General features: G+C 56.9%; 1 protein-coding gene across 2 annotated transcripts; it reads left to right on the forward strand.

Moving 5' to 3' along the window:
* The first annotated feature begins 2,058 nt into the window (after positions 1-2,058).
* EPHB3 (EPH receptor B3) lies at positions 2,059-13,072 on the forward strand. Of its 2 annotated transcripts, XM_011945814.1 has the most exons (16): positions 2,059-2,125; positions 3,246-3,918; positions 6,572-6,727; positions 7,536-7,877; positions 8,043-8,167; positions 8,358-8,517; positions 8,597-8,705; positions 9,074-9,130; positions 9,809-9,816; positions 10,145-10,267; positions 10,362-10,609; positions 11,078-11,293; positions 11,405-11,554; positions 11,648-11,841; positions 11,929-12,084; positions 12,190-13,072. In XM_011945814.1, the coding sequence occupies exons 1-16, from the start codon at positions 2,069-2,071 to the stop codon at positions 12,296-12,298; spliced, it is 2,883 nt and encodes a 960-aa protein (XP_011801204.1). In that variant the 5' UTR covers positions 2,059-2,068; the 3' UTR covers positions 12,299-13,072. The 2 variants fall into 2 exon arrangements, with proteins under 2 accessions (XP_011801204.1, XP_011801205.1); XM_011945815.1 differs by lacking the exon at positions 9,809-9,816 and having other exon boundaries at positions 9,074-9,126.
* The last annotated feature ends 326 nt before the right edge of the window (positions 13,073-13,398 follow it).

Below are 13,398 nucleotides of genomic sequence, written 5' to 3' on the forward strand. Positions count from 1 at the left end.
TCTCGCCCGGAGGGCTCCCAGGACGGACACTAGGGCCGCCGGCTGGAGACAAGGCCGCCTGGCAACCTCCCTCTGTCTCTGTCTCCTCGGGCCTCCGCGTCTCTCCATCTCCCTGTCTTTGTAGTCAGCCGCCGGCCATCCCGGCTGTCTGATCCCCGCCAGCCGGCTCCGCACATCCCTCCGGCTCCGTGCCGCCCACCGCCCGCCTGCCGGAGTCGCTGCCCCTCCCGCCTCCCTCCCCGCCGGTCTCTGGGCCCCGGCTTTTGAGTATCTCCGCTTCCCTGGAGTACCCCCCGGCCAAATGTCTGTGTCTGTCTGTCTGTCCGCCAGAGGCCAGGATCACTCCCCTTGCACCCGGGCCCTCAGGGGACCAGCGGCTGCGGCAGCTGGAGGAGCCTCCCTCCCTGCAGGGAATGGCTGCTACCTGCTGCCCCTTTGCCTGACATCGGGGGCTGGGGTCACAGCTGCCTTGTCCACCCACGGGGTCCTCCGCTGTCCTCGACTCAGACCCAGCCTCCAGGAAACCACTGAAGACTGCAAGCCTGTGGCCGTGGGGTTTGGGTCTTTCCCCACCTGAGCACACGGAGGGGGTGATGTAGAGGCCTCCAGAGGTCCTGGGGCAACCCTGCCCCATTCCAGCTTCAGAGCTGGCTGCACTGTCTTCCAGGCCACGGGAAAAGAGTTGGCACCTCTTTCCTTCCTTTCTTGCCCCAGGTCTAATCTGGGGGTCACACTGTCTTTCAGAGAGTGGTGACATCCAGCCAGAGCCCAGAACCAGGTTCCTAAGAGAGCAAGAAACTTTAATGGGCCCCTGCTATGACCAAACAAAGTGAAACAGGCAAGAAACCAGCTCAGAACCCGGGCTGGGTACTGTGACAAAGCCGCTGGCCCCTGATGCACAAAGGAACGCATCTTACCCTGACTGGGAGGTTCACAGAAGGCTTCCTGGAGGAGGCAACAGCTCTGTTGGGACTTAAATAATAGGCAGTTTTCTACACTTTCTTTCATCCCTCCCTTACAGAGGGGCATATTGCAGTCAGAGTGCAAGGGAGTCAGATACACCTGAACCTGAGCGACCCTTGTCACCTCACCCCAAGTCCTAGCAACTTTACCTTAGGCAGTATATTTTCTTTGTCTGGGCATCAGTGTTCTCTTCTGTAAAAAGGATACACCAACAGTACCTTCGTGCAAGGATTGCAAGAAAAATTGAACCAAGAGCTGGTTTGGGGCTTTGGTCGTCCCCTCTCCACCCTCAAAGCGCATCCCTGCCCTATCACCTGTAGGTGCTGGGTGGGAGCTGGCTCTGGCCTTTCACTGCCCTCCCCTTCCCCTGGGCCTTAGTGTGGGGCTGGGCCTTTGTGCTGGGAACGGAGTCAGGGGAGGCCAGGGCCAGGGTCTGAAGCACACAGCCCTTTGTTCCAGGATAAAGGCCCTGCCGGCCCCTTTGTGTGGAGATTAGCAGAGCCTGTAGGTGTGTGGACGGGCCTCTGCTCCTGCCTCATTAACCCAGGCCTGGGGTCAGGGCACCCACCCCTAGCCTGCCTGAGGGGACATCTCTGGGGCTGTGACATCTCTGGGGATGGCCGCAGGGTCTCCTCTAGGATAGGGAAACTGGGAGCTTTCAGGACTTGTGGAAAGTGGAGCCTGGTGGGAATCCTTTCCTGAGCCATCTCTTCTTTCTTTCCTTTTCTTTTTTTTTTTTGTTTTTTTTTTCTAGACAAAGTTTTGCTTTTGTTGCCCAGGTTGGAGTGCAGCAGCTCAATCTCTGCTCACTGCAACCTCCGCCCCTCGGGTTCAAGTGATTCTCCTGCCTCAGCCTCCCGAGTAGCTGGGATTACAGGTGTGTGCCACCACACCCGGCTAATTTTGTATTTTTAGTACAGACGGGGTTTCACGATGTTGGTCAGGCTGATCTCGAACTCCTGATCTCAAGTGATCCGCCTGCCTCGGTCTCCCAAAGTGCGGAGATTACAGGCGTGAGCCACGTCGCCCAGCTGTGATCTCTTCTTTCTCCTCACCCTGAGATTAGTCCCTGACCTTTTACTCCGTTGTTCCTCCAGAGACCCTCATGGACACAAAATGGGTGACATCTGAGTTGGCGTGGACATCTCATCCAGAAAGTGGGGTGAGACTTTCCCATCATTCTCCTGAGTGTTGTTTGCCATTAGGCCTCCCCCTACTTCCAGCCTGTGTGCCCCCTCACCTCACCAGGGCCTGGAGGAGGGCTGCCTCTGCTCTCTGCTGTCACCCTCACTTCCTGTGCTATCCCCATCGTCCTCACTTGTCACCCTCTGAAGCACCTCATGATCCTTCTCTGTGGGCGTTTCTATCTCTTCCTACTCTGCCTGCCTGTGCCCTCCAGGTCCCACTCGCTCTCCCTCTGCTCCTGACAGCCCTCTGCGTGTCCATCCCCACTATCTCCCTCCTCCCTGGGTCCCTGGAGAGAGCACTAGCTTGGAAACCTTAGTTCCAGATCTTTAACCTGCTGTGTGACCTTGGGCAAGGCCGTTTACCCCTCTGGGTGGCCAGTTCTTGACTGTTGAATTCTTGCAATCCGGACCTCTCTCAAATATTCTAATTAATCTCCCTAGATGGCCTTCATGACTGCTCGAAGCCCTAGAACCCTGGAGTACGGTGGCACTACAGGCCCTGCAGTCATCAGGCCTGACTGTGTGACCTTGGGCAAAACTCCCTTCTGTGGGCCTTGGCTTCCTCATCTCTAAACATCGGGACAACAGATGCGGCTCCTCATGGAGTTGTTGTGAAGATTAAATGCGATGTTAATAGTGACAGCCAGTATCCCAGAAGTGCTTGCACTGTTACAAGCCCCATTACATTTATTAGCCTGATTTAATTCCTCACAGCCTTGTTTAGTTCTAATCAGCCCCATTTTACAGATGATGAAACTAAGGTATAAAGATAGCAAATATAGCTGATGTTCCCACAGTGCTTACCAAGTTGCTAGTCCTGTCCTAAATGCTTTATTCAGTTAAAGTCATTATTCCTTACACATCATTATGATCCCCATGTTACAGATGGGGAAACTGAGGCACATGGAGGTTAAGTGACTTACCCATAATCACACAGCAAGCAGAGAGCTGGAATTTGAACCCATATAGCCTGTATCCTCAGCCACTACACCATAGAAGCATCCCTGTGAAGTACAAAGAGCAGATCTGGGCACGATGGAAGCACTTGGCAAATGCAGGCATTCACTCTGTTTTTTTTCATTGGTCCATGCACAGTGGGAAGAGGTGAGTGGCTACGATGAGGCCATGAATCCCATCCGCACATACCAGGTGTGTAATGTACACGAGTCAAGCCAGAACAACTGGCTTCGCACAGGGTTCATCTGGCGGCGGGATGTGCAGCGGGTCTACGTGGAGCTCAAGTTCACTGTGCGTGACTGCAACAGCATCCCCAACATCCCTGGCTCCTGCAAGGAGACCTTCAACCTCTTCTACTATGAGGCTGACAGTGATGTGGCCTCAGCCTCCTCCCCCTTCTGGATGGAGAACCCCTACGTCAAAGTGGACACCATCGCACCGGATGAGAGCTTCTCACGGCTGGACGCCGGGCGTGTCAACACCAAGGTGCGCAGCTTTGGGCCACTTTCCAAGGCTGGCTTCTACCTGGCCTTCCAGGACCAGGGCGCCTGCATGTCGCTCATCTCCGTGCGTGCCTTCTACAAGAAGTGTGCATCCACCACCGCAGGCTTCGCACTCTTCCCCGAGACCCTCACTGGGGCGGAGCCCACCTCGCTGGTCATTGCTCCTGGCACCTGCATCCCCAACGCCGTGGAGGTGTCGGTGCCACTCAAGCTCTACTGCAACGGCGATGGGGAGTGGATGGTGCCTGTGGGTGCCTGCACCTGTGCCACCGGCCATGAGCCAGCTGCCAAGGAGTCCCAGTGCCGCCGTGAGTGGGGACTGTCCTGGGGAAAGGGTTGTGGGGAGGGCCTGGGCCACAGCTACCTACTGCCCTGCATCACCCCCGCCCCTGCTTGCTACCTGACTAGGAGGTCTGGGAGCAGGTCCACAGTGGAGGCAGGAAAGGGAAGAGTGGGGATCAGATGCAGAGAATGTGGTGCAAGGAGGGAGAAGAGAGAGAAAATGAGGAGAGACACAAGGATAGTAAGAGAAAAAATGAAATTGAAGAGAGAGGAAGAGAAGCATGCAGAATCCTTGGCAATCAGGCACCTGCAGAACCCAGTCAGAGGCTTAGGAGGCCAGCAGAGATGCTCACTTTGTCCTGGCCTGAGTGTATACTTCACCCTGAAAGTGGTAGGTCAGCCCCAGGACTGAGGGCATGGGGGCTGTGGGTACCTTGTGCATGGCCTTTTACCCTGGGCTCTCTTCTGCCCCTTGGGCGGCAGTATATAAACGGCACAGTGGTTAGGGACCCAGTCCCTGAAGTTGAGTCCCAACTCTGTCACTAACCACTGACGTGACCTTGGGCAAGTTACTTTTTTTTTTTTGAGATGGAGTTTTGCAATTATTGCCCAGGCTGGAGTGCAGTGGCACGATCTTGGCTTGCTGCAACCTCCACCTCCCAGGTTCAAGCAATTCTCCTGCCTCAGCCTCCTGAGTAGCTGGGATTACAGCTGTGTGCCACCATGCCTGGCTAATTTTGTATTTTTAGTAGACGGGGTTTCACCATGTTGGTCAGGCTGATCTCAAACTCCTGACCTCAAGTGATCCACCCGCCTCAGCCTCCCAAAGTGCTGGGATTACAGGCGTGAGCCACCATGCCTGGCCCTGGGCAAGTTACTTAACTGTTTGAACCTCGGTTTCCTCATGTGCAAGATGAGGACAATAATCAAGTTTCCTTCATAGGGCTGTAGTGAGGCTTATGTGAGCAGTGCTTTGCCCATAGAACAGTGTCTGGCACACGGGAGCACAGTCACCAGCTAAGTGTTGGTCATGAGTCTCCAGAGCCCTGGGATCGTGAGAGCTGGGCTGTTCTGCCCTCATTTTGTACATGAGGAGTTCAGGAGGCCTGCCTCCGATGGTTTGCCAAGACTTATGTACTAGGCTTCTCAATTATCAAAACTGTCCACCTAGGGGGTCTCTCACTGAGCCTCACCAGTCCTTGTGAGGTAGATTCCTGCCATCTCCCTATTTCACCAATAAGGAAACTGAGTCTTGGAGAGGCTCTGTGCACAGGCCTTGTAGGTAGGGAATGTGGAAGCTGACATGGAAGCCTCCTCCTGTGCTCTGCCATGCAGGACGGCGTGCTGAGGGCCCTGTCTTTCGCTCCCTCTGCCCGATTCTCTTTCTTGGGGCTTGCAGCCTACATACAGCTCTGAGGCGTAGGTGATGGCTCTTACCGCAGCCCTAGATGTGAGGGGCTTGGCAGCACGAACCTGGTTGCAAGGCCCAGTGTTGTTATGTGAAGGTGAACAGTGCCTTTCTCAGGCCCTCTCCACTTCTCCATGGGAATCTGTCCTGAGATTTCCTCTTCCTAAGTGGAGAAAGGGGGTGGGGGTGATGAGCCTGACAGACTGAAGAGGGGCTAACACTCTGCAGGTCCCCGGCAGGAAATGCATGCTGGTTCCCATAGCAACCAGGCTGGCCTGGCCTCTGCCCCCTCCCCCACTGGCTCAAAAGAGCTAGGGTGGAATATCACCTTCGTGAGGGGAGATGAAACCCCAGAAAAGAGCAATCCCTAGTGCTGGGCATTCTCCCCTGTGGGTGTCCCCCTCCAGAGGCAGTCATATGGAGAGGCGGTGACCCACTTTAGTGTCTGGGAGGGTCTCGGTGTGTGCCCATTTTCCTAACACAGTTATTACTAGTGCCTCCTTTGACTTGCAAATTCCAGTGTGAAGAATACACGATATGGCTACCATAAATCCACAGAGCCTCTGTCCAGGGGGCCAAGGGTAGATGGCAGGAGGGGAGACCGGGGAGAAGGGATGCTCAGGCCCTGGGCTTGCTCTGGGGTGAGTCCCCTTGTGAACACTTGAGGCCTCTGAACTCCAGGTGACCCCAGCCTTCCTGCCTGCTTTCTTTCTCTCCTCCTCTTACCCGTCCTCAGCCCCCATCCCTGCCCAAGGGCAGACAGGAGCTGCTGCCTGCGCCTGGTGGGTGGGGCGAGAGCTTCCCTGTGAAGGCCCCACCTCCTGGCTGTTCTGGGGTGTCCTTCAGGGTCCTCAGGAATGATTTTTCTGGAGCCTCGGGGAGAGGTGGGGCATCTCCACAGTGCCGGGTGCTGCTAGCCCACCGGGGTCTCTTCCCCATCCCCGCCTCTTCCTCCACCTTTCACTGTCTTCCCTGCCTCAACAAGCCCAGGCTCTCCAGGTGATGGGGCTGACGTCTTCGTCCATGAGGCCCGAGGGTAGGGGTGAGGGGGGCAGGGGCGGGGAGGAATCCGCTGACATGGGGTTTCCATGGGGCAATAGGGCCTTTTGTAGCTGCAGCTGGAGTTAGGCAATCCTAGCATTGCCCCCACAGTCTAGGAGGTGGAGGGGCCAGACCTAGGCTGGGGAGAAGCCAGGTTCTCACGGAGGTGTGGAGGTCTGGTGTCTGCAGGGAAGGGAGATGAGCCCCATCCATCCTCTTCTCCCCTACAGCCTGTCCCCCTGGGAGCTACAAGGCGAAGCAGGGAGAGGGGCCCTGCCTCCCCTGTCCCCCCAACAGCCGTACCACCTCCCCAGCCGCCAGCATCTGCACCTGCCACAATAACTTCTACCGCGCAGACTCGGACTCTGCGGACAGTGCCTGCACCAGTGAGTGAATGCGCGTCCTCTCTCCCCCTCTGCAGGCCTTCCCTCTGGGGGGCCAACCTGGGAAGCCTAAGCAGTCACTATGAATAGCCCCATTTTCCAGAGGAGGAGCTGAGGCTCAGGGAAATTAGATGTTGTGCTTAAGATGGCACAACTGGGAGGTGGCTGCCCCTGAGCCAGAATCCAGGTCAGCCAGCTCATCCCTTCCACCAACACTTGCTAAGCACCTACCACTTCCTAGCCACGATCAGGGATTGGCTAGGAGCTTAGCAGTTGGTCTTCTAGTCCATCACCCCTCCCTCTATATAGGAGTGCCTCTCCCCAGCCCCACTCTAACCATGGAAGGGGCCTCACATCCTGAGGGTGGCCTGGTGCCCCACTTCCTCTCTGCCCTGGCCTTTGGTGTGCCAGGCATTGTGCTGGGTATCGAGGGTGTGGAGGTGAATAAAATACAGTCATTGTCCTAAAGGAGCTCACAACCTGGTGGGAGAAATAGGTGTAAAAGCAGATAATTACCATAATGTACTGAGAGCTGGGCTAGAAGGCTGTCTAGGAATTGTTTTATGTACATGCAGAGTATAGGGCAAGGACGAATCAAGGAAGACTTCCAAGAGGAAGTGACATCACAAGTTGGGCATTGAAGGATAGATAGGAGTCTGCCTAGTGAAGAAATGTAGGAAAGTTATTCTGCTTATCAAAGTAGAGGCAAGGCAAGGAGGTAGAAAGCAGCTTGGAGTGTGCAGGAACTCTGGGCAGAAGGATGGTCCTAGAGACTCCAGCTCACTGCCTTCTCCCTCCATGTTCCTCACAGCCGTGCCATCTCCACCGCGAGGTGTGATCTCCAACGTGAACGAAACCTCACTGATCCTCGAGTGGAGTGAGCCCCGGGACCTTGGTGGCCGGGATGACCTCCTGTACAATGTCATCTGCAAGAAGTGCCATGGGGCTGGAGGGTCCTCAGTCTGCTCACGCTGTGACGACAACGTGGAGTTTGTGCCTCGGCAGCTGGGCCTGACGGAGCGCCGGGTCCACATCAGCCATCTGCTGGCCCACACGCGCTATACCTTTGAGGTGCAGGCGGTCAACGGTGTCTCGGGCAAGAGCCCTCTGCCGCCCCGCTATGCGGCTGTGAATATCACCACAAACCAGGCTGGTGAGGAGGGGGCACTGGAGGGCAGGGCCTGGGTCACTTTCCCCTGGATCAAGCTGAGGTGTCCCAGGGCCTGCCAAGGGACCACTGGGGGTCCCATGGGAAGTGGGTCTTTGGGAAGGATGCCAGGGTCCAGGGAGCCTGTGGTGAGCCCTCTGTTCTTCCCAGCCCCGTCTGAAGTGCCTACACTACGCCTGCACAGCAGCTCAGGCAGCAGCCTGACCCTATCCTGGGCACCCCCAGAACGGCCCAACGGAGTCATCCTGGACTACGAGATGAAGTACTTTGAGAAGGTCAGAACCTCAAGGGGCAGGAGGAGGCCTTGGGCTGAGATGGGCTGAGAAAATTACCCCCAGATCGCGATGAGGCCCTTGGGAGCAAGGCCTTGGGTATGGAGGGGACATGTGGCAGGCCTGGGTGTGAATAGGGGCCAGTTGGCCTCAGGACCCACCTGAGGATGCCCCGTCCCTCCTGGCATTGCAGAGTGAGGGCATCGCCTCCACAGTGACCAGCCAGATGAACTCTGTGCAGCTGGATGGGCTTCGGCCCGACGCCCGCTATGTGGTCCAGGTCCGTGCCCGCACAGTAGCTGGCTACGGGCAGTACAGCCGCCCCGCCGAGTTTGAGACCACAAGTGAGAGAGGTTAGTAGCCCCCTGCACCTGTCGCCATCATGGCCCTCACTGTCGTCCTTCCACTCAGCAGCCCCTTCTCCATCTCCAGGCTCCGGGGCCCAGCAGCTCCAGGAGCAGCTTCCCCTCATCGTGGGCTCCGCTACAGCTGGGCTTGTCTTCGTGGTGGCTGTCGTGGTCATTGCTATCGTCTGCCTCAGGTACTCCCCGGCCCATTGTTGCTTCATGGGTTGACTAGAACTGCCTTTTAGCATCCTAGAGCCCTCCTGCCACAGAAATGAGCTGCCACCACCTCCCTCAGACCCAGGGCCTTAGCCCTCTGGGGGCCAGTTGTTGCTGGAGAAGCCCTCTCCCGTCCCTGCCTGTGTCTTCATCCTGCCCTTTCTCCACATCCCATTCCCTGAACCTCCGGGCAGGTTCCCTAGGGACTGAGTCCACCAACTGTGGGACTAGGCTCCGGGCCATCCGCTATGTCCTCTCTGCCCCTTCTGTGAGCCCAAGGGTCCCCTCAACAAAGGGAGCCAGATGACTTGTCTCAGGCCTGCCCTCCACCCCTGCCACCCTACAGGAAGCAGCGACACGGCTCTGATTCGGAGTACACGGAGAAGCTGCAGCAGTACAGTGAGTTTGTTCCCACCACCCTCCCCAAGCTCTCCCAGCTCTCCCAGGCCCCTGCAGGGCTCGCAGACACCCTTCTCCCTGCCTGGGACTTCATTCCTTAGAGATAAACCCTGAAGGCTCCCTCCAACTTCCAGTCAAGTGCCATTTCCTGACCCCTATCTCACTCCAGGTACCCTGGGCCCCTACTCACTCCTGCTAGCCCCAGAAATGACTGAGATGTGACCCCTCCCTGTAAAGGCAGTTAGTCTTGTGGGAAAGACAAGATGCATACACACAGGAAACAATTCAAGAACAATTAAGCTCAAGCAGGTGCTCCTATTGTAAAGGGCCCTCAGAATTTACAGAGTAGGAAGCCTTCCTGGAGGGGGTGGACTTGAGCTGAGCCAGGTGGGATGAGCAGGGTTTTGGGAGGTGAGGGAGAGCATTCCTGGCCAGAGGAGCCTCTGGAAGGTAGTGGGTGGGGTGGGGAGGGAGCCCGACTGTGGGGGCAGCGGGAAGACTGGTTTGACAGCCGCTGGGAAGCCAGGCTGGGTAGTTGTGGCCAGCCCTCGGAGGGTCGTGAAAGGCAGGCAGAGGAGTTTGGACTTGACTCCACCATAGGTAATTGGAAAGGCTCTCAAGCTGGGGAGTAATACAATGAGAGGATTGTTTTAGGAAGACAGCGGTATGCAGGATAGCTCAGTGGGAAAAGTCCAGAGGCAGAGAGCCCAGCTGGGAGGCTATTGGAATAGTGCGAGTGTTGAAGGCCTGGACAAGGTCAGGGCAGTGGGAACCAGGGGAGGGATGAATCTGAGAGAGGTCTGGATGTGATGAGAGATGAGAGAGAAAAACTAGGAGTAGAATCCTAGGTGTCTAGCCTTTATGGTCACCAGGAGTTCTCACGGGGGCTGGAGGGTTAGGGCAGCAACACAGAGGGATATGGGGCTGGGCTCAGCCGGGAACCTGCTGGAGCTGTGCCCATCGCAGGGAAAGGCTGGCTTGACTGTTACCCTCTCACGCCCACCTCTTCTCCCTCCAGTTACTCCTGGAATGAAAGTTTATATTGACCCTTTTACCTACGAGGACCCTAATGAGGCTGTTCGAGAGTTTGCCAAGGAGATCGATGTGTCCTGCGTCAAGATAGAGGAGGTGATCGGAGCTGGTGAGTCTCCTGGGGCACAGTAGAGATGAGAAGCTGAGGCAGGCTGGGTACAGGGGTGAGTCATATCTTGTTCCCTGTGCCCTATGCCCTGCAGGGGAGTTTGGGGAAGTGTGCCGTGGTCGACTGAAACAGCCTGGCCGTCGGGAGGTGTTTGTGGCCATCAAGACGCTGAAGGTGGGCTACACCGAGAGGCAGCGGCGGGACTTCCTAAGCGAGGCCTCCATCATGGGTCAGTTTGATCATCCCAATATAATCCGGCTCGAGGGCGTGGTCACCAAAAGTCGGCCGGTTATGATCCTCACTGAGTTCATGGAAAACTGCGCCCTGGACTCCTTTCTCCGGGTAAGAGCCAGCCCGCAGGCCCTGTCCCTCCCCCAGAAAGTTGGGTTGGGCTAACCATCCCTTCCCACAAGTCAGACAGCCCCTATTCAAGTCCATAAGCATTTACTGAGGTGGCTTGGTGCAGGGAAATGGCAGGGCCTTCAGAGCCAGAAGTATGGGAGGTCACATCTTGACTGTTCCTTACTGCCTGCGTGACTTCAGGCAAGTGACTTAACCTCTCTGAGTCTCAGCTGCCTGGTTGTAGAATGGGAATGATAAGAGCTAGTGGGTTCTCATGGGATTAATTGGGAAGTTATCTACAAGATACTTGACACATAGCAGGGCAGCTCACTTACCCTCAGGGCACTCTGGACATGGTTGCAGGAGAAATGAAGCAGAGTCTGAATACTTGGAGAGGGCAGGCAGGTGGGCAGGCCATGGGTTGGGATGGGGGCAATGGGCCCACCTGAGCCTGCTTGTTGCCTGCAGCTCAACGATGGGCAGTTCACGGTCATCCAGTTGGTGGGCATGTTGCGGGGCATTGCTGCTGGCATGAAGTACCTGTCCGAGATGAACTATGTGCACCGCGACCTGGCTGCTCGCAACATCCTTGTCAACAGTAACCTGGTCTGCAAAGTCTCAGACTTTGGCCTCTCCCGCTTCCTGGAGGATGACCCCTCCGATCCTACCTACACCAGTTCCCTGGTACAGGAAGCCGCTGGGAGGGAGACTGGGGGCGGGGCCTATCAGCCAGGGGCTCAGGCCTTGGGGGCAGCCTGGAGTCACAGGGTGAAGGGCCTGTGCCCCCCTCACCAGGGCGGGAAGATCCCCATCCGCTGGACAGCCCCGGAGGCCATAGCCTATCGGAAGTTCACTTCTGCTAGTGATGTCTGGAGCTACGGAATTGTCATGTGGGAGGTCATGAGCTATGGAGAGCGACCCTACTGGGACATGAGCAACCAGGATGTGAGTGAGGCTAAGCCAGAGTGGTTAGGTGGGTGGGTCCTGGCTAGGGATCATAACAGCAGCTCACTCTGCGTTTCCCTGCCGTCGGCCCAGGTCATTAATGCCGTGGAGCAGGATTACCGGCTGCCACCACCCATGGACTGCCCCACAGCTCTGCACCAGCTCATGCTGGACTGCTGGGTGCGGGACCGGAACCTCAGGCCCAAATTCTCCCAGATTGTCAATACCCTGGACAAGCTCATCCGCAATGCTGCCAGCCTCAAGGTCATCGCCAGCGCTCAGTCTGGGTTGGTACCTCTGCCTCTGCTCCCACCAAGCCAGTAGCCCTATCTCCTGCCCTCGAGACTCACCAGGTCCTTCTCTTCTTCCCACAGCATGTCACAGCCTCTCCTGGACCGCACGGTCCCAGATTACACAACCTTCACGACAGTTGGTGACTGGCTGGATGCCATCAAGATGGGGAGGTACAAGGAGAGCTTCGTCAGTGCGGGGTTTGCATCCTTTGACCTGGTGGCCCAGATGACTGCAGAGTAAGTGTGCCTCAGATTTGGAGGAGCAGGGCAGGGGGCCCTAGACTTGGCCCAGAGTAGAGGGCATGAGGAGAGGGACTAATCCTGCTTTTGCTCCATCTGCAGAGACCTGCTCCGTATCGGGGTCACCCTGGCCGGCCACCAGAAGAAGATCCTGAGCAGTATCCAAGACATGCGGCTGCAGATGAACCAGACACTGCCTGTGCAGGTCTGACACCGGCTCCCATGGGGGATCCCGAGGACCGTGCAGGGATGCCAAGCAGCCGGTTGGACTTTTGGACTCTTGGACTTTTGGATGCCTGGCCTTAGGCTGTGGCCCAGAAGCTGGAAGTTTGGGAAAGGCCCAAGCTGGGACTTCTCCAGGCCTGTGCTCCCTCCCCAGGAAGAGTGCCCCAAACCTCTTCATATTGAAGATGGATTAGGAGAGGGGTTGATGACCCCTCCCCAAGCCCCTCAGGGCCCAGACCTTCCTGCTCTCCAGCGGGGGATCCCCACAACCTCACACGTGTCTATTCTTCAGTGCTGGAGGCCTGGCAGGGTCAGGTTGGGGTAAGCTGGGGTTCCACAGGGCCCAGCCCTGGCAGGGGTCTGGCCCCCCAGGTAGGCGGAGAGCAGTCCCTCCCTCAGGAACTGGAGGAGGGGACTCCAGGAATGGGGAAATGTGACACCCCCATCCTGAAGCCAGCTGGCACCTCCAGTTTGCACAGGGATTTGTTCAGGGGGCTGAGGGCCCTGTCCCTACCCCCGCCCTTGGTGCTGTCATAAAAGGGCAGGCAGGGGCAGGCTGAGGAGTTGCCCTTTGCCCCCCACAGACTGACTCTCAGAGCCAGAGATGGGATGTGTGAGTGTGTGTGTGTGCGCGCGCGCGCGTGTGTGTGTGTGCACGCACTGGCCTGCACAGAGAGCATGGGTGAGCGTGTAAAAGCTTGGCCCTGTGCCCTGCAATGGGGCCAGCTGGGCTGACGGCGGAATAAAGGCAATAAGATGATTCTCTTGCCCCTTCTTATTCCTCCTCCCAAAGCAAGATTCCCTGATTCAGAGTTCACAGTCCCTGGCTGGCAACCCTTCACAACTCCCTGGAGGTATTGAGAAACCAGACGCGGGTCCATCCAGGCTCAGTTTCCCCTTTGTGCTTGGACCTCACTGCTTTGAACATCTAATACACTTCTTGGAAGTGGGTCAGTGGCAACAGAGAACGAACTACCCCAGAGCTCCTTCCTTCTAAGGCAGAGGCCTTCCTGGGGTGGGGGCAGGCTCTGGTGTCTGGATGGTGTTTTACTGAGTCGATTCCCAGCCTTTGTCTTTAAGGGAGCT

The sequence above is a fragment of the Colobus angolensis genome, unplaced genomic scaffold, assembly GCF_000951035.1.
Source record: "Colobus angolensis palliatus isolate OR3802 unplaced genomic scaffold, Cang.pa_1.0 Scaffold245, whole genome shotgun sequence".
Classification (NCBI taxonomy): domain Eukaryota; kingdom Metazoa; phylum Chordata; class Mammalia; order Primates; family Cercopithecidae; genus Colobus; species Colobus angolensis.

Coding starts and splice junctions, on each gene's coding strand:
- EPHB3 (XM_011945814.1), top strand. CDS start 2,069: ATGGACACAAAATGGGTGACATCTGAGTTGGCGTGGACATCTCATCCA. Junction 7,878..8,042: donor TATCACCACAAACCAGGCTG/GTGAGGAGGGGG, acceptor TGTTCTTCCCAG/CCCCGTCTGAAGTGCCTACA. Junction 10,268..10,361: donor AGAGGAGGTGATCGGAGCTG/GTGAGTCTCCTG, acceptor TATGCCCTGCAG/GGGAGTTTGGGGAAGTGTGC.